This window comes from Sphaerodactylus townsendi, linkage group LG14, assembly GCF_021028975.2.
Source record: "Sphaerodactylus townsendi isolate TG3544 linkage group LG14, MPM_Stown_v2.3, whole genome shotgun sequence".
Taxonomy (NCBI): domain Eukaryota; kingdom Metazoa; phylum Chordata; class Lepidosauria; order Squamata; family Sphaerodactylidae; genus Sphaerodactylus; species Sphaerodactylus townsendi.
The window spans coordinates 29,220,401-29,242,125 of NC_059438.1; the positions used below are offsets into that span (position 1 = coordinate 29,220,401).

Below are 21,725 nucleotides of genomic sequence, written 5' to 3' on the forward strand. Positions count from 1 at the left end.
CTGGAAGATAGCTGGCATCAGCCCAGTTGCTTTTAAGGATAGCTTGATGATGAAGGTGCCCTCTGGCCATACCTGTACACTCATGGGAATTACTCTCTCCATGGGAGGTAGAGAACCTACCAGTCATAAGAACATAAGGAAGAGCCTGCTGGATAAGACCAGAGTCCATCTCGCCCACCATTCTGCTACTCGCAGTGGCCCACCAGATGCCTTTGGGAGCTCACCTACAGAATGTGAAAGCAATGGCCTTCTGCTGCTGCTGCTCCCGAGCACCTGGTCTGCTAAGGCATTTGCAATCTCAGATCAAGGAGGATCAAGATTGGTAGCCGTACATCGACTTCTCCTCCATAAATCTGTCCAATCCCCTTTTAAAGCCATCCAGGTTAGTGGCCATCACCACCTCCTGTGGCAGCATATTCCAAACACCAATCACATGTTGTGTGAAAAAACGTTTCCTTTTATTAGTCCTAATTCTTCCCCCAGCATTTTCAATGTATGCCCCCTGGTTTTAGTATTGTGAGAAAGAGAAAAAATTCTCTCTGTTAGCATTTTTCTATCCCATGCATAATTTTATAGACTTCAATCATATCCCCCCCCTCAGGCGTCTCCTCCTCTCAAACTAAAGGGTCCCCAAAGCGGCACCAGCCTCTCACTCACTAAGGAGGCTTCCAATCCCCTCAATCATCCCTGCGTTGCCCTTCTCTGCACTTTTTCTATCTCTAGAAGTCCTTTTTTTGAGATCATCTGGCAGCCAAGAACTGGTTTATGGATTCCATAGTTCAATAATGGCCAAGATAGAGCTACTGCAAATCAGCTGATGCAGCAGTGTTTCTTTAAAGAGAGTGGGTCCGAGGGTGTTGGATCATTCTCTTTCTCCAGCCCACAGCAACTCCATGAGGCTCCCTGCTGCAGGACATAATGCATTCTGTTGCTTTCATCCCTGTTTACACTGCACCCAAAACTTGTTCCTGGAAGCAGTCTTTCGTAGGGACACTTTCTTCCCTCAGAGGGATAGAAATCTTCCTTCTCATGTGATCATCAAAGACAGGGCACTGTCTCCAAGGAGTTTATGATCCATGATAAGCAGCCAAGGTAATGCGTAAGAACAGAAGTTTACATAAGGAGCCGTTGCTAAAACTGTTATGAGTGTGTATTTTAGCTACAAGCTTGTTCCTCCCTCATGACCTTCCTGGAGACTTCTTGATTAAATGGCTGCTGTTTCTATGCCTTGAATTTCTCCCTCCCTTGAATATGTATTCATTCAGGACTCTAGTCTAACGTGGAAGCATACGATTTTCTCGACTGTTGCACTCCAATTGACTCTGCTCAGCTTGGTTGCCAACCTCCAGACGGAGCCTGGAGACTTTCTGGAATTACAATTGATTTCTAATGTACAGACATCAGTTGCCCTGGAGAAAATAGCTGTTTCAAAGAGTGGTCTCTGTGGCATCCTACCTAGTTGAGGTCCATCTGCAAACTCACTTTTCCTGGACTCCACCCCTAAATTTTCAGGAATTTCCCAGTCTGGTACTGGCAACTCTCAAAGGCGTAGCTCCAAGGGGACAGGAGGGGTGCGTGACACACTGAGCACCTGCGATCCCTGTGAGAGGCGTGGTAAGGGAGCCTGGAGTGGGGCATTCGGGGGCAGGAATGGCGGGGGGAGCATTCCCGGAGGAGACAGGACCCAGGGGGGAGCATTCCGGGAGACAGGATAGAGGGGGTGTTGTTCATGGGGGGGCAGGACTGGAAGCCGGAGAAATGCACCCCAGTGCACTGGGTAGCATTTCTCCCCTTGCTACACCTCCGGCAACTCTAGTATATATTTAATGGGAAATGACCAAGGGAAGATGCCGCTGCTGGAATGGAAGAGTTCTGACAGAGATCCAGAGACACCTAAAAGAGAAGCGGGAGCAGTCTGGTTCTGCTCTGTTGTTAGGGCATCCAGCTGAGTTAAACAGGGAACTTCGCTTGGAGATTTTGAAGAAAGTGAGAGCCTGAAGGAGTGTGAATAGAAGGGAGGGAAGAACTTCATTGGGGAATAATCATTGACAGATTTCATTGTCTAGAAGCTTATTTGCCACTTTTTTTCTCCAGGTGCGATCTCTGTCACCTGGAGGATCGCTTTAACAACCATGGGGAGATCTCCAGCCCGATTGGTGATTGGCTTAACCCTCGAGGGGATAGGTACGGTATAAAAAAATCCTAATAATAAAATAAAAAATAAAACCCTATACCCTATTATACAAGTCCTATATGATGCGGTAAAGTGGAATCCATGTGCTGAATATCAGACTGGGAACCTGCAGGAGAGAAAAAAAGTGAGACTACATGGTGATGAATATACCCTCAAAAAGAGCCCTCAAAAAACCAGTTTTCAGTTTATCCCATCAGGCAAAGGCCCGGTATGGGGGGGGCTCTGTTTGCCTACTTCCGCTGCACTAAAATAATGCATTTTCAAACCACTTTCACAACTGTTTTGCAGAGTGGATTTTATGCTCATTCCGCACACAGCTTCAAAAAAGAGCACTGAAAGCAGTTTGAAAGTGCATTATTCTGCATGTGCGGAATGAGCCGCTCACTGAGGACTTGTTCTCTGTGTGTATGTTGGTTGCAGACTTCCTGTGTGTGCCTTTGCATTCTTCATCTCTTAAGTGTTCCGTCCCAGTTGAGAGCAATAACGAGACTTCTTAGTAGTGTTACCAGAGTTCCCTTGAGCTGGCTATTGAGATAGGTGGCCTAATAAATAATCTTATACCTAACCACCTCACCTCAGAGGATGCCACAGAACTGACTTTCCAGTCATGGTGGATTTCCCGGTGGGCAGGAGGAAGTGAAAGAAGAGAGAAGAGACTGACAAAAGGGGCTCATCTTTTTCATTCAAAAGCCTCAATTCAGGAAGGTGACTCAGCAGACCACAAAGCTCATCGGTCCTGGCCAACCGACCATCTGTGAAGGCATAAAACTCTGTACATCCAATAGGTCTGCAAAGAGAATCCCGACTTCAGCAGAAGTATGGCCACACATCTATTATTTGGGTTTGATTTCTAGAGCACCAATGGTTCGGGGTTGAAGTCGATTACGGATTTTCCTACCAGTGGAATTGAAGACTGCTAAGGGGGGGGGGGGGGGTAACCTTTTGCTCCACTGTTACTTTTGGATAAACGTCAGCTCTTTTGAAAGGGTAAGCCAAGACTGTCTGCTGACATTTGGGGATGGCTTTTGCCCACAGCTGCCTTCTGAACTGCTAGCTTTCCCAGCTGGCACTGAGTGTCGTTTCTGCTGAAATTGGCAATATGTGAACCATTCCTCTCAATATGTCAGCACAATTTGGCACTGTGCGGGTGGTGGCAGAGGTCCGGCCATTTTCTCACTAAAGCTCTGTTCCGTTCTTGCTAAGACACTGGGTAAATCGTGGATGATTTAAGGCTTAAATAGTATAGAAATCATTCCTTCCCCAATAGTTGTCCAATGATCCCTCGCCCACATCTAAAAGAACTGTGAGTGTTGCAGTTGAGGCTGTTGGATATCCAGGTGTCCTAGAACTTCTGGTAGCTGGTGAAATTGAGGTGTGCCGTGAGAAACAAAGCATTACAGATCATAGTGTTTACACAGCAGAAATCTCTACAGTTTATATCTGGATTATGTATTTAGAAACCCCTGGAACTTAATTTTATAAGGGTTGTGATTAATGGATGTTTTTTTAATAGGGGTTGGATGAATGGCTTGGCTGGACTGGAACTGAATGTTAGGGATGTAGGCTGGCCAGCTCCGACTTCTGTTACTGAGCTGTAATTTGAAGGAGGAAGGGGCTTTGCTGAATGGCATTTGTTTAGAGCTCTGCTTTTTGTACATGTAACAGCCAGAGTGTCTGGGTCTTAAAAGGAAAATCCACCTCCCTCGAGACTCCTCGTTGCCTGACACTTTTTCCCACTCAAATAAATATGGGATAAAAGGAAGGGCACCTGAAAATCATATCCTGGCCGGGTTTTTTTTTCTTCATGCAGCGCAATTTCTTTGAAGGAAGTATAATTTAAACAGTAATCACTGGTATGTCATGCAGGAGTAGTAGACAACTCAGGGTGAAGACAGATACAACATTTTAAAGAGTGGCGGTGGCCATTTGACAGTACTTCTGTTCTTGTGTAAACAGATGCTGTTTTCCCTCTCGCAGGACAAATTCTGGCAAATCAAAAGAAATCTGGTTCTACAGGTTGTCAGGGGTGAGTCTAGGAGCAGGGAATTACGTGCTCCAACCTGGAGCGGCTACACTGAGCTATCATGCCTGTCTCTATGCTGTCACAGCGAAACCCACTCATCTGGTGCCTGGGAAGGAGGAAAGGATACCCAGAGGGAGAGGAAGAAGGAGAGGAGACTAGGGCAAATACAAGGAAGCAAGCAAGGAAACAGGAAAGAAGGGAAGCAAGGAAGGAAAGGAAGGAAGGAAGGAAGGAAGGAAGGAAGGAAGGAAGGAAGGAAGGAAGGAAGGAAGGAAGAAAAGGAAGAAGAGGAAGGAAGGGAAGGAAGGAAGAAGGAAGGAGGCCGAGGAAGGGAGGTGTGCTCGCCCGTGTCATAAGTGTCACAACTTACCCGTCATTGTAAGTGTCCACAGCTGCCTTTGCATCCTATCACTGCCCGCTTGGGTGGAATGGAGAATGACATGGCTTAGCCGGCAAGAGATTGCACCTGGGATGCGGCAGAGCATGCCTCCTTCCTTCCCTTCTTCCTTGCCTTCCTCCCTTCCCTTCCTCCTTCCCTTCCTCCCACCCTTCCTTCCAGCTACACTTCCTTCCTTCCTTCCATCCTTCCGTATCCCAGCATCCTTTCCTCTCAGCTTCCCTCATCTGTGGCACCTGCACTGTCACCTCACCCAGCTGGGGAAAAAGATCCTCCCGTGAGATGCAGCCACCCTTGCAACTTTCTCTGTCCATCCAGCTTACTTGGCATGGCTTAGCAGAAGGCTGAAGAAATTTTGTTGTTGGCGGGGCTTGAGGGAGGCTGGGGTGGGGAACGGGGCTTGGGGAGGGCCAGGCCACACCCCTGGCTCTTTGGGTGTTAAAAGGTTGCTGACCCCTAGGTCTGGGGATGCTATCCTGTGTATGGTTAAAAAGGCCAATTTCAATGTGACATAAGCCACAGAGAAAATGGAGCGATTAGGGGTGGCCAGCCACGTTGGCATGTTGTAGGAATATAGTTGCTCCAAACACGGCATCCCACATTTGAGTGTTAGATCCCCTAAACCACGAGGAGTGTCTGACTTGACTTGTTAGCTGCAGTTCCTTGCAGGAATTTCAGGTGACTTTCCTTTTGAAGCCAGGTGGACGATTGCCAGCCAACCCCTCGCATTGTGCTCTAGTTTTGAGTTGCTTTCATTTTGGGAGGAGTCAGCTGATGATCTGATGGTCAGAGACAGGGAATTAAGTCACAGGCAAGATCAGGGAAAGGCTCCACTCAATCTCTTCACAGCAGACTGATAGCGCAGGAATGCAGAGTCAAGGGGCTTTCACCAGTGCCTCAGGGCATCCTGAAGAGTTCCCAGTCCCAGGTGGCGATGCTTTGAAGTCCAGAGCTGGAGTGGAGATTGCAGCTCAGGTCGTGCTGTTAGACAGGCTCTGGATCTTCCATGTCTTCGATTCTGCACCTGATCATGTAGTCCATGTCATAAGGTGGTAGAACCTGGAAGACTTGATTTCCATCCCACTGTTCACTGTTCCCACAATGCCCCTGGAATCAGACTGCACAGATGGCTGAAGCCATCCATCAGTTCTTAATTTCCAAGAATTAGTACTCCCTGTTTGTAGCTAAGATATCATTGCTAAAGAAAAGTTTTGAGGACATTAGAAGCCATATGCCAATGTCACAAATTAAATAGTTAACACAATTTTGGGATTCTCCTCTCCCCCAACGTAATAGTGTTTGTGCAATTTGCCTAGTACATGACCAATTCCTATTTACTAGTTCAGCTTTTCTTCCAGCCAGGTGGCGTTAAACAAGAGCTTTGCCTTTGTGAACACCTCGGAATCTTGAGATAGGGTAAGAAATCGTGATCTTTGAAAACACTAATATATGCAAGGTTTTGTTTTGTTTTGTTTTTTGCTTTTGTGACTCTGATGTTAGCTTCTGAAATTACCTGTACAACACTGATGAAAATATGAGACGCACAAGTTTCTGTAGGAAGCTGACAGTTAAAATTATGCATTTATTTACTTATTCAGAAGATGGTGTTTGCCAACCTCTTTGGAGTCCTGTCTGAGGCACCGTACAATTAAAATAATAAATTATGAATAGAAAAAGAAATAAGTCATTAAAACAAGCCCAGGGGCACAAAAACAGTATTCATTTGTTGCTAAGGTACTAGATAAATCATGGATTATGTTAGGCATCCATTTTATAGTAATCATTTGATAACTTATACGGAAATTGGCCTGGGCTGAAATGGGACTTGATCCCATAAGAACATAAGAACATAAGAACTAGCCTGCTGGATCAGACCAGAGTCCATCTAGTCCAGCATTACTGCTGCCAGCCAGTGGCCCACCAGAGTGCCTTTAGGAGCTCCACATGCAGGATGTAGAAAGCAATGGCCTTCTACTGCTGCTCTGCAGCTCCTGGAGCACCCTGAGATGCTGCTAAGGCATTTTGCAATCTGAGATCAAGGAGGGATCAAGATTGAGAGTAGCCTTTATGAATTGACTTCTCCTCCATGAAATCTGTCCAAGCCCTTTTTAAAGCCATCAGGTTGTAGTATGGCCATCACCACACCTCACTGTGGCAGCATATTCCAAACACCAATCACACCGCGTTGTGTGAAGAAGTGTTTCACTTTTAGTGAGTCTAATTCTTCCCCCCAGCATTTTCAATGAATGCCCCCTGGTTCTAGTATTGTGAGAAAGAGAAAAATTTCTCTCTGTCAACATTTTCTACCCCATGCATAATTTTATAGACATCAATCATATCCCCCCTCAGACGTCTCCTCTCCAAACTAAAGAGTCCCAAACGCTGCAGCCTCTCCTCATAAGGAAGGTGCTCCAATCCTTCAATCATCCTCGTTGCCCTTCTGTGCACTTTTTCTATCTCTTCGATATCCTTTTTGAGATGTGGCTGTGACTAGCCCAAGTTCCCAGATTGTTAAAGCTGAGGAGCAGGAGGATCCCAGATTGTTAAAGCTGAGGAGCAGGAGGATCGTAGCTTTCTTCCTCTTTCAGGCCTGGCTAGTTGTGGTCAAATGAATGTTTTACCATTGTGGGATAAGGTTGTCAGGCCTTGACAGTCCCGAGACAGCTCCGGCAGCAAGAAAGGTAGAAATGGCAACACCAAAAAAAACTTGGCAACATTTCTGGCCAGAAAACCTGAAGTGATGTCACTGCACCCCAGTGCCACTCTAGGAACCCTAGGAATATCTGTTTTTGACTACAGTTGCTAGTTTATTGGCTGGAAATGATGTCAAGGCATCATGCAATGCCATTTCCCCTTCCCTGTTTCCCCCTGCAACTCATTCAAGCAACAGTGGGAACCAGGAAGGATCGGCAGGAGTCCTCCACTAGAAGCGGGTAAGGGACATCCTCACCATGGGGGCACATCAGAGACGTAGGTAAAGCGGGTGGGTTCCTCGGGTTCAAACCCCTCCCATTACATGTCCGGCTTGCTTGAAACAATGCATGGAATGGAAGAGCTGGAAAGCCCTCAGTCACCAAACCCACCCCATAAAAAAAAATCTATACCTACATCACTGTACATGATCACTTTCCTTGTGGTGTTCAATAATCTTGTGGAGTTCGAGAACCTTGTCCTTCTGTGCTTGGGAAAGGCTCTGTTCCATTTCCCCCCCCCACCCCCACCCCCATCCTCTGCCCAAGGACACTGAAGAATGATACTGAACCTTAAAAATTCCAGATGTTCCAATGCTCAGTAGTCAAATTCCTGGAGCCAGCTGAGACCTGCTTCTTTCTGGCAGGTTTTTCACATAGCGAAGCCTCCAGAGCAGGAGAGGAGATCAGCTGCTTGTCTCTCATTCCCTGATTCAGATGTCTTGGATCCTCTTGTCTTGAATGGAATGGAGCTGGCATTTACAGAGCAGGTGAAGAGGTGTGGGGTGCTCATGGATCCATTCTTGCTGTTTGAAAAGTAGGTCGGTGTAGTGGCCACGGGTGCCTTCTCTCAACTGCCTTTGGTCTGCCGACATTCTCTATAATTAGGCTGAGCTCATTGGGCCATGATGCTTTTGTTGTCTCAAAAGAGAGCCGATGTGGTGTGGTGGTTAAGAGCAGGTGCACTCTAATCTGGAGAACTGGGTTTGATTCCCTGCTTGGCCACTTGAGCTGTGGAGGTTTATCTGGTGAACCAGATTAGCTTGTGCACTCCCACACATGCCAGCTGGGTGAACTTGGGCTAGTCACAGTTCTTCAGAGCTCTCTCAGCCCCACCCACCTCACTGGGTGTTGTGAAGGGGGAAGGGAAAGGAGATTGCAAGCCCCTTTGAGTCTCCTACAGTAGAGAAAGAGGGGATATAAATCCAAACTCCTCCTTCTCCTTCTCCTCCTCCTTCTCCTCCTCCTTCTCCTCCTCCTCCTCCTCCTCCTCCTCCTTGGCTTAAGGCATTTTGGGAAGAAGATTAGCATCATTCTTGTTCGGTGGTGGTTAGGACTTCATGAAGTGTCTTAACTCACAGCCAAAAAGTGTGCTGACCAGGAGTATGGCATACATTCAGACTCAAACATTGAAGGAAAGAATGGAAAGACAGCTGAGAGAATTATCAGAGAAAAATGTCTGTTATCTTTCCTGGCAGTTGAAGGCAAAGGGGAACCAGCTCCTACACCTGTTTGGTAGATTCAAACCAGAGATTTCGGGAGGTACCCGGAGACGTTTTTCCTTTCCTCTTTAACAGTCATCTGTTGGGTGTGACCTGATTGATGGCTGCAGGTCATAAAAGCCTCCAGGAAAAATACCAGCCGAATTTGTACTCTTTTACTACAAAAAGCAGTCCACAGGTCTCTCCAACCTCTTGTTATATTTAATTCTGTTTCCATATGATATACAGACCGTGTATAATTTGCAAATGGAATATCAATAACTGCTTCTGTGGAATATCAAACCGGGTTTTGCAAAACGTTAACCCTTTCTTTAGCTAGTAGGAATAAAGGTTGTTATTAGAGCTACTTGTTCCAGCAGCAGGGAAAGAAGCAGACATCCTTGGTGAGAGGGTGTACTGTGATATCAGTTTGGCACACAGATTGGCCACTCGTTCGGGGGAGATGGGGAGAACAATTGTGCTCCTATGACAGAGCCATAGCAGGGAGGAATTGTGTCCGGGGCTCGTGTGCGCCCTGTGCCCCCGCCTGCCCCTGCCACACACTGGAACACCCTGCCTTCCCCCCTGTCCCCTTGGTGCTACGCCACTGTCCTATGATCCTTGTAAATAAAAAAAGGTTATTGCATTTCTTTGCCAAGCTTGTCTGGAGGTGCCTTGTCTTGCCGCAGCTGATGGTCTACACCAGGGGTCGGCAACCTTTACCACCCACAGAGTCATTTGGACCAGTTTTCCACGGCCCCGAAGATCTACCGAGCCGGAGAGGAAAGCGGTTCGGCCCTTCCACTCACCTTTCCTTCTAGCGCTGCTCTGGAGGGCTGGAGGGACACGCCCACACTACTGTCCAACCTCCAGGCCACACGGAGCCGCAGTATAAAGCTGAAAGAGCTGCATGCAGCTCCGGAGCCACAGGTTGCAGACCCCTGGTCTACACATAAGCTTGATGTGTTTGTTCCAAGCTGACCTGGGTCTCTCTTCTCAAAGACCAGGAGAACTGGAGAAAGCAGCAGATTATCCCTGCTGGTTCTTTAAGAGAATTTTGATGCAAAAAAAAAAGAGAGAGGGGGGGTATGTATGGGTTTTTCTTAGGCCACATTTCCCTGGTGCAGTATAGGGTCAAAGTGGGAAAGCTGAGCATATGAAACTGAGATGAAACTGCTTCCTACTGAGTTAGTCCCTTGGTCCAGCAAGGTCACTGTTGTCTACTCAGACTATCAGTGGATCTCCAGAGTCTCAGGATGAAGTTTTTCACACCACCTCATTTGGAGAGCCAGTGTGGTGTAGTGGTTAAGAGCAGGTGGATTCTAATCTGGAGAACCGGGTTTGATTCCCCACTCCTCCACCTGAGTGGCAGAGGCTTATCTGGTGAACCAGATGTGTTTCCGCACTCCTACATTCCTGCTGGGTGACCTTGAGCTAGTTACACTTCTCTCTGAACTCTGTTGTGGTCTCTGGAGAGGAAGGGAAAGGAATTTGTAAGCCACCTTGAGTCTCCTTACAGGAGAGAAAGGTGGGGTATAAATCCAAACTCTTCTTCTTCTTAACTGGAGATGTCAGGAGTCGAACCAGGAACCATCTACATGCCGAGGATATGCTCTACGACTGAGCCACAGTCCCTCCCCTGGTTCCTGGTTCAATTCTGTCAAGGCTAGCGAACCATCCTGGAAGAACACCCGCTTGCTATTCAAGTAGCATGAGAGAGCAGGAGCTGGCGTGTTAATCAGCCGACTGCTTGCGTTGTCAAATATTTTGTGACATCAGGAAGAACGATGTTGTATAAACGGGAACCCACTTTTTTTGTCGTCGTTCTTGTATCATGAGTCTGCCGGATGGCCCGGGCAGAAGTGATTCTCTCTTGCTTCATAGACTTGGCGAGAGTCAAGGAGACAGATATTCACACCCAGCATTTCAGTAGCACGTTTCCTCCCTGCCCTGAAGCTCTGGAGGTGCAATTTTCTGTTCTCTCGCCTCACGATTCACTTTTCCAGAGGCTCACCAAAGGCATCTCTGACAGGAACACAGCTGAATAGAGAGTGGGTGTGCAGAAAACACCGTCATAGCGCACAGATCGCCCAGTGTCCTGGAGTCAGGATGTATGATCGAATATTCCATCATATCCTCTATTGGAGAAAGTGGTTTGTGTGCAGTCTGACCCAACAAGTTTCTGAGAGGACGATAGTCTGGAGTCTGAAAGGGAGATGCTTGCCACAGACACATAAGGAGAACATGTGTACTGACATCCCAGTCAGTTGCTGCTCCTAGGCAAATGTGTGTGGTTTTGTGCCTATGTATATGTATGTGTGCCTCTTTCTCATGGAGGCCAAGAGCTGACAGGGGATGGTCTAGTTCCACTCTGCAAGTGCAGGAAATCCAAAGCTGGAACACTCCTGAGAGACAGCTGTCCATCTTCTGCAAGAAAACCTCCCCAAAGGCTCTCCCTGACTACAGGCTGGGCAGGCAGTTGTGAAGAATGTTCAAGCTTTGGATTAGCTGCGTGCGGTTGGACCAGATGGCCTTTCCAACTCAGAGAGAGAGAATGAGAGAGAGGCATGTGAACATGTACTGTCAATTATGGACATATCACTGCCAAACATTGCGGAAAAGACACCATAATTGATATGTGTTAGAAGTGTTGATCCATTTATTTTCTTTAACATAAAATAGCCGGGGGGGTGGGGGGGGCGTTGTTATTGTTGTTTGGATGTGTACTTTACCTTTTTCTCCCATAAGGAATCTCAAGGCAGCTTCCGAATTCCTTTTCCCTTCCTCTCTGCCCAACAGACAGCTTGTGAAGGAGGGCAGGGGGGATGAGAGAATTTGAAGAGAGTAGTAACTAGCCCAAGGTCACCCAGCAGGCCCCATCTGTAGGAGTAGGGAAACAAATCAAGTTCATGTGGAGGGGTGGGATTCAAACCTGGTTCTTCAGATTACAATTCATTGCTCTTAACCACTACACCACATTGGCTGTCCAGAGTCACACAAGATTCTTTTGCACCTATGGCTAGCTAATTCAGAAATGGAGATTCTAACAATGTTAAAGGAGCATGGATGGACATAGACTCAGTCTCTGCCGACTTGTTCAAATCCCTTTTCAGTGTTTTTTTAAATTAATTCTCCACAGGGACTATAAGTATTTTAAGAATTCAGCTGCGTTACTCTGCGGACTGGTTATGTAAGTCACATTGGCTGCGAGTCAAGGAAACCCAAAGACGAGTGGTACTCCTTATGAGTAAACAGTTTCATCATTCCAGGCATTGTTTGTTTGCTCAAATTGAGCAAGACAACAAGCAGCTGCGGCCCAAACACTGTAAATAAATGTGCGGCACAAATGGAATTTGACAAAAAACTGCTAGCGCCTAAAACTTTTAATCAAATTTTGCAAAAATGTGCACACTGTTCCTCATTGAGCTAGAGTTTCGCAGGCGGGAAAGCTTGTTCCCACATGCCTCTGGCCTCTGACTTGATGAGCTTTTTATGTGCAGGTATTTATTTGTATGGAGGAATTCTCCATCATGGGAGACCCTCATCTGCAGTATGAAGCTGAACAGCCCCTATTTGTACAAACTCAGTGGCCCTTTCCGCACTGAAACAGTGCAGGGGTGCGTCGGCATAAACAATGCCGATGCACCCCCCCCCCGGGACCATTCGCACTGACGGTCCCGAGAGGGCGGCAGGCGGCGGCACAGCCTTTGAACAGGCTGCGCTGTCGCTGAACACTTACCTTGTCTCCTGGCTTCCGGCACTTGCTCATATGAGAGCCGAAGGGACACGCATCCCTAAGCTAAGGTGTGAGTGGATCTGGGTTGCAGGCCAGAGGGGGGGCATGTCCCCTGGCCCCACTCCTGTGATGAACTTTCAAGCAAAAATAATCAAAGCGGAAGATGTTCAGGCAGTCAACGTGTGGGGGAAATGACGCCTTCCAGCTGCTGCCATTGGTACATGGCAGCCGGTTGCCCCGGAAGCGGCTGCTTCTGAAAAAACCTGGCTCTAGGGGAGAAATTGTGATTTAGGAAGCAGCGTGCTGCACGCTCCAGAGGTCTAGAGGCTTTCTTTGCTTGGCGGCCGTGTGAGTAGACCCTTCGCTCCCAGGAGGCAGCTGTCATTTTAGCGTCCCTGGGGCGCTCTTTACCACCCGTGCGGAAAGGGCCAGAGAGAGCGAGAGCTGCATTTAACGTAAGTTGTCTCTGAGAAACAGGCATGATTGACCTGTTTCAAAGATCAAGTATCAGTTCCTTTAAAAAAAAATACTTTGAGACTACATGACGTCTTTAATTCTCAGTCCATTTGCTTACAACTGCTATTTTGTCTGGGAAAAAAAATCTGTTCCCCGAATTAATTTTCATTAAAGAAACCTGTGGAAAAAAACCCGCACATTTTATATAAAATATTTTGAAATTGCCTTTCCACCCAACTGAGGGTCCACAAGGCAGCAAATTTCATGAAACACATGAGCATGAAGAAGTTAGTGAAGGTTACTGAGGTAACATCAGACAACACAAAAAGCCTATTGTTTATTATTAAGCTATGTAATTTATTAAACTATTTATGTCCTGTCTTTCCTTGTGGTTCAAGGCAGGCTTCACCTGTTGGCAGAAGAGAATGATTGAGGGAGCAGACAAAACCAGCATCAAGAGCTAGCTTGGTGCAGTGGTTTAGAGTGGTGGACTCTATTCTGGAGAACTCCTTCACATGAGTGGCAGACTCTTATTTGATGAACTGGATTTGTTTCCCTGCTACTGTACACAAAGCCTGCTGGGTGACATTGGGCTACTCACATTTCTCTCATAACTCACCTACCTTCGAGGAGACGTCTGAGGGGGGATATGATTGAAGTCTATAAAATTATGCATGGGGTAGAAAATGTTGACAGAGAGAAATTTTTCTCTCTTTCTCACAATACTAGAACCAGGGGGCATTCATTGAAAATGCTGGGGGGGTGGGGAGAATCTAGGACTAATAAGGAAACACTTCTTCACTTCCATAGCGTGTGAAGTTGGTAGTTTTAGAATATGCTGCCACAGGGAGGTGGTGCTGGCCCACTAACCTGGATAAGCTTTAAAAGGAGGCTTGGACAGATTTATGAGAGAGAAGTGATGTCGAGTTTATGGCTACCAATCTTGATCCTCTTTGATCTGAGGATTGCAAATGCCTTTAACAGACCAGGTGATTAGGGGCAACAGCTACATGAAGGCCATTGCTTTCCCCACATCCTGTATGTGAGCTACCCAAAGGCACACCCTGGTGGGCCCACTAAAGAGTAGCAAGAAAGCTTTGGACTAGATGGACTCTGGTCTGATCCACCTGGCTTGTTCTTATGTTCTTATGTTCTTACAAGGTAACTGTTGTGGCGAAAGGAAGGGAAAGGAATTTGTAAGCCCATGCAGTCCTCCTTACAAGACAGAAGAAAAGGAGTGGTATAAATCCCAGACTTCCTTTCTTGCTTTACTTTCACTCCTCCTCTATCTCTTCATCTTTTTCTTTACTTCACATAGGGGAGAAGAAATTCATATATCACCTATATGTGTGTGTGTGTGTGTGTGTGTGTGTGTGTGTGTGTGTGTGTATTTATACACACACACACTTCCTATACATATCATGTATGTAATAATAAGCAGTTAGAAGGAATCCTGTACAACCCAGCCCATTGGTGGTCATGTACTTCTGAAGGAGAACATATACAAAAAAATGGATAGAATTTTGAACAGGCAGGAGCTATATCCACCTAAGGAAGGGACTCCTTAACTAACTGGGACTGCATCATTTTTCAGGCAACATTTGGGAGGTAAAAATTAACTTTTGAAAAGGTAAGAGTAAAAGTACAACTTCGATGTGCTGGTGATTCTTACAATGCAAGAATGTTTAGGAGAGGAACAAGAAGAGACAGTTGCTTTGAGGGCCATCCTCACTCATTGTTGTTGTGGTTCTAGGATGGGGTACAAGGAAAGCATATAATCCCGAGTGAAGTACAAAACTGTCTTGCCCGATAAGTATGGCCATTTGTTCTTTTCACTTTAAAGGGTTTCATCAGGGCCTTGCAAGGGTGAGGTGCCTGGGGCTTCATTTTCAGCTGAGACTTGATGGTTTTCCCAACTCCTGTTGGCCATTGTCACATTCCACTCTACACTTCCCTTTGCCCCCGCCCCCGTTTCAAGTATAGGTGGGGGTGGAGATGAGCTCAGGAGGGAATTCAGTTGGCCATTGTGTGGCACTTACAGGGCTGTGTTGTTGAAATCTATTGATTCATGCCACTGGGGGGATAGAAATGAAAAATGTTTATTATTGTTGATATTTTAAATGTATTGATTGTTTTTAATATTGTTGTTTTTTAAAGACTGTTGGCCGCTCTGAGCCTGAGCCGTTAGGCTGGGAAAGAGGAGGCTATTAAATCTATGGCTGAATGATAGAAATACATCTGCAGGAGCCTCTAAGTCTTGTCTATGGTGAATTGAAAGGAGGCAGGGTGTTCCCAATGGGGCGTGCTAAGTGGGTGTGTGTTGAGGCTAAGGAAGGATGCTGCTCTCCGGGGCACAGCTGAGTGAGCAGGGAGTAGACAGACATTGGGGCTACCAATGTGTGGAGTAAGGAGCAGTTTTTGCCTTCCTCAGGGTTTACATTTATTATATTCCACCTTTCCACTCGTGGGACCCAAACAGTGTGTTCTGTTTTTCATTCACAGCAACCCCATGCACTAGGCTTGCCAGCTCCAGGTTGGGATGTACTTTGAGATTTTGGGGGTGAAGCCTGTGGAACGCAGGGTTTGGGGAGCAGAGGGACTTCAGTGGGGTATAATGCTACGGAGTCCCGCTCTCAAAGTGGCCATTTTCTCCAGGCAAACTGATCTTGACCATCTGGAGATCAACCTATATATAGCAGAGAGATCTTCAAATTTTTACCTGGAGGTTGGCAAACCATAAACCTATATTAAAGGAGGTAAGCTTCAGGCAGGAAATTATTTGCCTGTCTCAAAGGAGAATCAAAAGTGAGAAACAGTGCACTGGCAGGAAAGACTGTGGAGCATTTGAACCCGGACCTCCCAGATCCTAGTCAAATCCTCTAACCACTATAAAACACCACCCTTTATTCCCAATTTCATTCTCCATAGGGTCTCCTCCAGCATTTATAGCTGAGACTTCCTTTCAGGTGTCACCAGGAAACACAGTGTCCCAGGGCCATGTTTAAGCCAATGTACCCCAGCACCTCAAATTCCCCACCTATGCCTCATTTGCTTTTAAAAGTTAAAGGAGCAGCCTGCTCCTGTCCACGGAGGCAGCTCCAGTCTGCGGAAACTGCTCTGGGCCATGGGGGCAGTTTGAGGGGAGGGGTGGGGGAGCAATTCTCCGTGCGCCCTCCCCATGCCTGTGCCCAGGGCGTTTCTCTCCCCCCACCCCATGGTAGTTCTGCCTATGACTGTCTCCAATGGCTGTTGTTGTGGGAGGGGCAAAAACTTCTATCTATTTGCTTATGTTACATAGTACTGGAAATCCAGCAGGTTATCCTAGGGTGCCCAACTACAGGCTAAGAGACTCCTGGAGATTTGTGGGTGGAGGCAGGGGTTTGGGGAAGACCTCAGTGGGGTGTAATGCCCCCAAAACAACTATTCTCTTCAGGGGGGGCTATTGTCTGGAGATCAGTTGTAATTCCGTGATATCTAAAAGTTGCACCTGAACGTTGGCTGCCATATTATCAGCCCCATCAAAGGCAGCCACAGAAAGGAGGAGTTGATTCAAATTGTGGTCACAGGTCTGAGAGAAGAGGTTTTTACCCAGATTTACTACTCAGAGTACATTAATCTCCAGGAGGAAACAAAATACATTTATTGTGGCTATTTTGTTTTATTTGCAGATACTTATATCTGCTGGGGGAGGGGGTGGTGTTCAGGGAAGCAGAGTAGAGGAAAGGGGGTTACTGTCATGACCCCAGTTAAAGTCCCAGTCTCTCCCCTACCCCCTCCCGCTTGGAATGAGATTCTTATTTGCCCTTCAGGAGTGGCAGTTTAACAGTATTGTGAGTTCTGGAAGTACACCAAATTTGCAGGGGAATTCCTTTCCCTTTGAGTGAAGGTCAGAAGCTGACCCTCAGGCACCACTGTACACACATTGGGGGAAGGGGCTACAGGCCAATCAGGGCTCCCAGACACAAGCATACACATGTTTTAGTGCACACATCTGTTAGTGATATTTTACATGTTTGCTGCGGGAATACGGGTGTCCTTGTTAGCAAACACAAACACTGAAGGAAATATGGAACCACTCTGGGTGATGCACTAAATGCCAAGGAAGATTTGGATAGGATTGTTTGCCAGAGGAAGAGAAATCATTGCGGTCAGTCAAACATCATTTCCAAACTTAAAGAATCTAATCAAACCATTAACCCAAGAAATAAGACAACCCCGGAGCTCAGCATAAACGAGATCATGCAACGGGAATTCATCATATGGACTTTGTTACCCAGAAACATAACAAATGTGATAATGATTTCAAGAGCAAAAAGAACAAGGAACTGAATGTAGAAACTTCAAAACAAAAAGGAGGATCAAAGGGATATTAATTAATGTTCTTGCTTAGGGGTAGCAAAGTGCTTTTGGGGCACAGAGAGAAAAAAATTACCAGTTTTTCCCCCCGTAGTGACTGAATCCTATGTTATTTCTCCTTCCCTCCATCATCTCTTTCAGTGTTTCCCTTCCTCTTTGCATGGGAGGGATTTTGCAAGCCAACAGTGGAAATATACTTTCAAAGCCATGGGGCACCAGCTGCAGTGTAAGGAAACCCAGGGTCAAATCTCTATTAGGCTTTGTAGACTTGAGTGAGTCATCACCTTTTGGGACTGTTAGGAGGCTAAAGGCCATTTGTGCACTTGTGGTCTCCTTTGTATTAAGTGTACAGTCACTTCAGGTTGAATGCCCAGGTTTGCACACGTTTCCCCCTCTTTGGAACTCACCACACTCACAGATCAGAGAATCTCTGTGGTTTCCGAAAGCGTGACTTTTTCACGCCTTTCGCAAAGAATCCGCAAACATTTTGCTTTCCTAGGGTTTTCTCACTCTTTCCCGCCTTCGACCGCCACTTCAGAAGGATCAAAAGGGCTATTTGTTTTCTTTAATTTTCATGCTCCAGTGATGGGCCCTTGAATTTGATGTAAAACTGACATGAGCTATTGAATTAATGCTAGACTAAAGACAGCACCAAAACGAAAAAAGGTGGCCGGCAGCCTTCCCAAATGGAGGTTGCGCAGAAAGGAGAAGGAAGCGGCGGTGGGCAAAATGGCTCACTGGCTTGGCGAGGGACCTTTGAAGCAGGAGAATCCCTGTCTAAACAGAAAACCGCAGGAAAAATCCACTGCAACACAAACAGCAGGGGTAAAGAGGCATAAATAGCCACAGTCTCTCTGGCTGTGCTGCTTGAATAGAGAAGAAACCCTGAACAAAACCATCTCTTGGGATCATTCCAACTTACCTTGTTTCAAATTCCACCCACCCCCCACACACACACTTTTAACATTTACAGTGCCTCACTTCTGACCACCATGATAGGGATGCCAGCCTCCAAGTGGGATCTAGGGATTCCCCTAGAATTGCAGGGAGTGAACTCCAGTTGACTGGATTATCAGCCCCTGCCAGCATGGCTAATTGGTTGTGCTGGCAGGGGCTGGACAATTGTAGTCCATAACATCTGAGTGCCAAAGGTTCTCACCACTGCCCTAAGACAGGTGAAAATTTGGCCTCAGATGTTCATGGACCTAATCCAAATCATTTGGCATGGCCATTAGGTTTAATGCTGGCAGAGGCAGTCAGAGAATATAATCCTAACTATCTGATGCCAAGAGGTTATCCTACAATGCAGTGATCTTCAGACCACAGAGAGAATCCAATTTTCCCCTGGAGAAAAACAGAACACCTGTATAGAGATAGGTGTGCCGATTTTGGCCACAGGGTTTCTCTCCAGAGGACTGGCTGTTCGAGTCATCCCCCGCTGCATCATGCTGGCAGGGGATGGTGGGAACTGTAGTCCATAACATGTGGAGGGCCTGTACTCTTGGACACCTGTGTATTAGAGGGTTCTAATAATTCATGCCAAAATCATGGGACTCTGCTGACCCATCATCCCTACCAGCATATCATGCTGTGAGGGATCATTCTGAGGCTAAAATCCTTGCATCAGAGCCATAAATTGTTCTATATCAAGATTGAGCCTTTGGTGGTTGTGCCATAGGGTCCCCTGTCTTCCCTTAGCCTCATGCCCAAATCTCCAGAAGTTTCCCAACCTGGAACACCACCCACCCTCAGCCTCCTGCGCCGATGGCATGGGAGAACCTGGCAATGCGCCACCTTGATGATTTTGTCACAAACAGGATTGCGAGCAGTTTGACTTCTGTACAGTGGCAGCATTCAGCATGATCGTGCACGCTTAATTGCTGTGCCCCAGGTCATCATGGGACGGCTCTTTAAAAGCAGCTGGGCTAGACTGCATGTGCTACTTCTGCATTCCTTCTTCTCCCTCTCTTACCTTGCTCTTCACAGGAAGCCAAGACTTTCTCCCCCCCCTTTTTGGCTGGGGTAGAAGTCTCTATGTACAAAAGATGTCCATCTCCTCAGCGAAGAAAGCCTGGGTCTACTTCATTTCAGTTGTCTTCAAAGCTGTGCTCTTCCATGGAGAAATCCCCCCAGAGTAGTGAAGATGAGATTGACAGCGAACCAAACTTTTGGCAAACAGAGCTTCACCCACCCACTCCCACGGGACATGTTCCTGGCGGTGGAAATTCATCTCTTAATGGAGACAGATATGCTGGGTAAATTACATCTCTCCCTATTGTTGGAAATGATGGACACTTTTCTGTTGGGATATTTGGTTAATGTAGCAGAGTTTACCCAGTCAAGGAAACATGATATTACGTGCAGAAAATAAATCTCCCAAAAAGTATATTGCAAAAGTAAAACTAACATTTATTCAAGTAGATTAAGTTCACATTAGATTGCAGTCAAAAGGGGAGAGAGAAGCATTATATAAACAGGACTGTCCCCATCACAAGTCGACAGTTAAATCCAGCACCCCATATGTGGAAGTATGAAGGTTTGGTTCTACATTGGTTAGACCTCACCTGGAATATTGTGTGCAGTTCTGGGCACCGCAATTCAAGAAGGATATTGACAAGCTGGAATGGGTCCAGAGGAGGGCAGCCAAAACAGCAAAAGGTCTGGAATCTATGCCCTACGAGGAGAGACTCAGGGAGCTGGGGATGTTTAGTTTGGTGAAGAGAAGGTTAAGAGGTGACATGATAGCCCTGTTTAGATATTTGAAGGGATGCCATGTTGATGAGGAAGCAAGCTTGTTTTCTGCTGCTGCAAAGACTAGGACCAGGAGTAATGGGTTCAAGGGGAAGGAAAAGAGATTCCACCTAAACATCAGGAAAAACCTTGGTTTTCATTGGTAATCCGTCCGAAAAGAATCAATGAAAACCGAAACCAATGAAAACCAAGGCAAACTTTTCCATAGGAATCAATGTAAATCCAATTGGAGTCTCTTCTAGAGCTAACTCCAAACAACCCATCACCAAAAACACATTTTTTTTTTTGCTAGGAATAAACATGTGAGGCTCATTCAAGCACATGCAGAATAAATGCAACTTTTCCAAACTGCTTTCAATGTGCTCAGCACTTTGGAAGCTTAAATGCCGGAATGCTTACTAAAATCCAATTTGCAAACAGTTAATAGTGAAAAGTGGTTTGAAAACACATTATTTTGCATGTGCGGAAGGGGCCATAGTGTTTAATGCTGAAAACAGAAACAAACAATAACACTAGGACCAGCTTCAGAGCCAGTGGACCAATGTCGCATTAGAAAGCTGTCCAAAGAGGTCTGTTTCTGATGCCTCTGCCAGAAGATTTGTCTGAAAACTTAGGGCAAGACATTGTCATGCTAAACAAAAGTTTGCCAGACAACAGCCCGCAACAGCTTTGTCCAGGTGATTTTTCTCCACAAACCCTTGCACCTTACTGCAAATCGATGAAAACTGAGACAAATGTTTCACTGAAAAAATTGATGAAAACTGAAATAGATGAAAACCAAAGGCAATGAAAACCGAGGTTCCGCTGTACATTATTCTGCATGTGCAGAAAGGGCCCGAGCCTCCTTTCAGATTACCATTCTAACCTGGATGTTTCCTGTTGTTGCCTCAATTCCAAGAAAAGCAACACAGGGACGAACATTTCACATAGCTCATTTCAATCTGTCTACAAGCTGTCTCTGGAGCACGCTTGCCATTTCAAACAGTGCCATGCATTTCCCCCCTGCCGTTTTACATAGTGTGGGGTTTTTGTTGGCTTCTTAAAAAACGTTCTAAGATCAGTGCTATAGTACAAATTGCTATACAGTGCTATAGCTCTGAAGTCTTACATCTCTAGCATTGGGGTGCATTGGATTGCTGTGGTGCTATAATGCTATAGCGCTAACCTTACCGTGTATTTTTTAAAGGCTAAAAAAGAACCCACCACAAAAAGCTGTATTTGCAGAAGCGCTCCAGTCAGCAAACTGCTGCAAATCAGAAATGCAAGGAAGAATGGAAAATGGGAGAAAGCCATTTTCATTTTAAAAACGACAGGATGCCAATGGGACACAAGTTTTTTAAGTCCTTTCACAGCCGGGACCCAAAACAATTGTGTCTGAAATCCGTTTGCAGTCAGATGCTCTAACTGATTGTAAGGACAGTTTGAAGGAAGCCTGAGAATATTATGTGCAATGTTGCAAGATAGTTCTGGGACGTTAATTCCCAGGATGTGGAACAGGCCGATCCATTAGTGGCTTTTGGTCAGAGGTCAATACTGAAATAAATACAACTTTTCAAACAAAATTAAAACTTTGGGATGCAGATATTCCAGCAGGCTACGTTCCAAGCTACACGACTTCTAATCGAGCCATAAAAATGGAAT

The 21,725-nt window shown here is 46.2% G+C and overlaps 1 protein-coding gene across 7 annotated transcripts in view; it reads left to right on the plus strand.

Annotated features, from left to right (window-relative positions):
* The window catches only part of NTF3 (neurotrophin 3), a 104,834-nt gene that overhangs the window by 60,305 nt on the left and 22,804 nt on the right, over positions 1-21,725 (plus strand). For 4 of the 7 annotated variants that reach the window (XM_048516233.1, XM_048516232.1, XM_048516231.1 and 1 more), the window contains exon 2: positions 5,973-6,030. The exons of 2 other annotated variants lie outside the window; for them this stretch is intronic. Coding sequence is in view for 1 of the 5 variants with exons in the window: in XM_048516228.1 (XP_048372185.1) it covers positions 8,051-8,074 (24 nt within the window). In the remaining 4 variants the exon portion in view is untranslated. Of the gene's footprint in view, positions 1-5,972; positions 6,031-7,965; positions 8,075-21,725 lie in introns of those variants that run through there. One more of the 7 variants, XM_048516228.1, reaches the window with a different exon arrangement.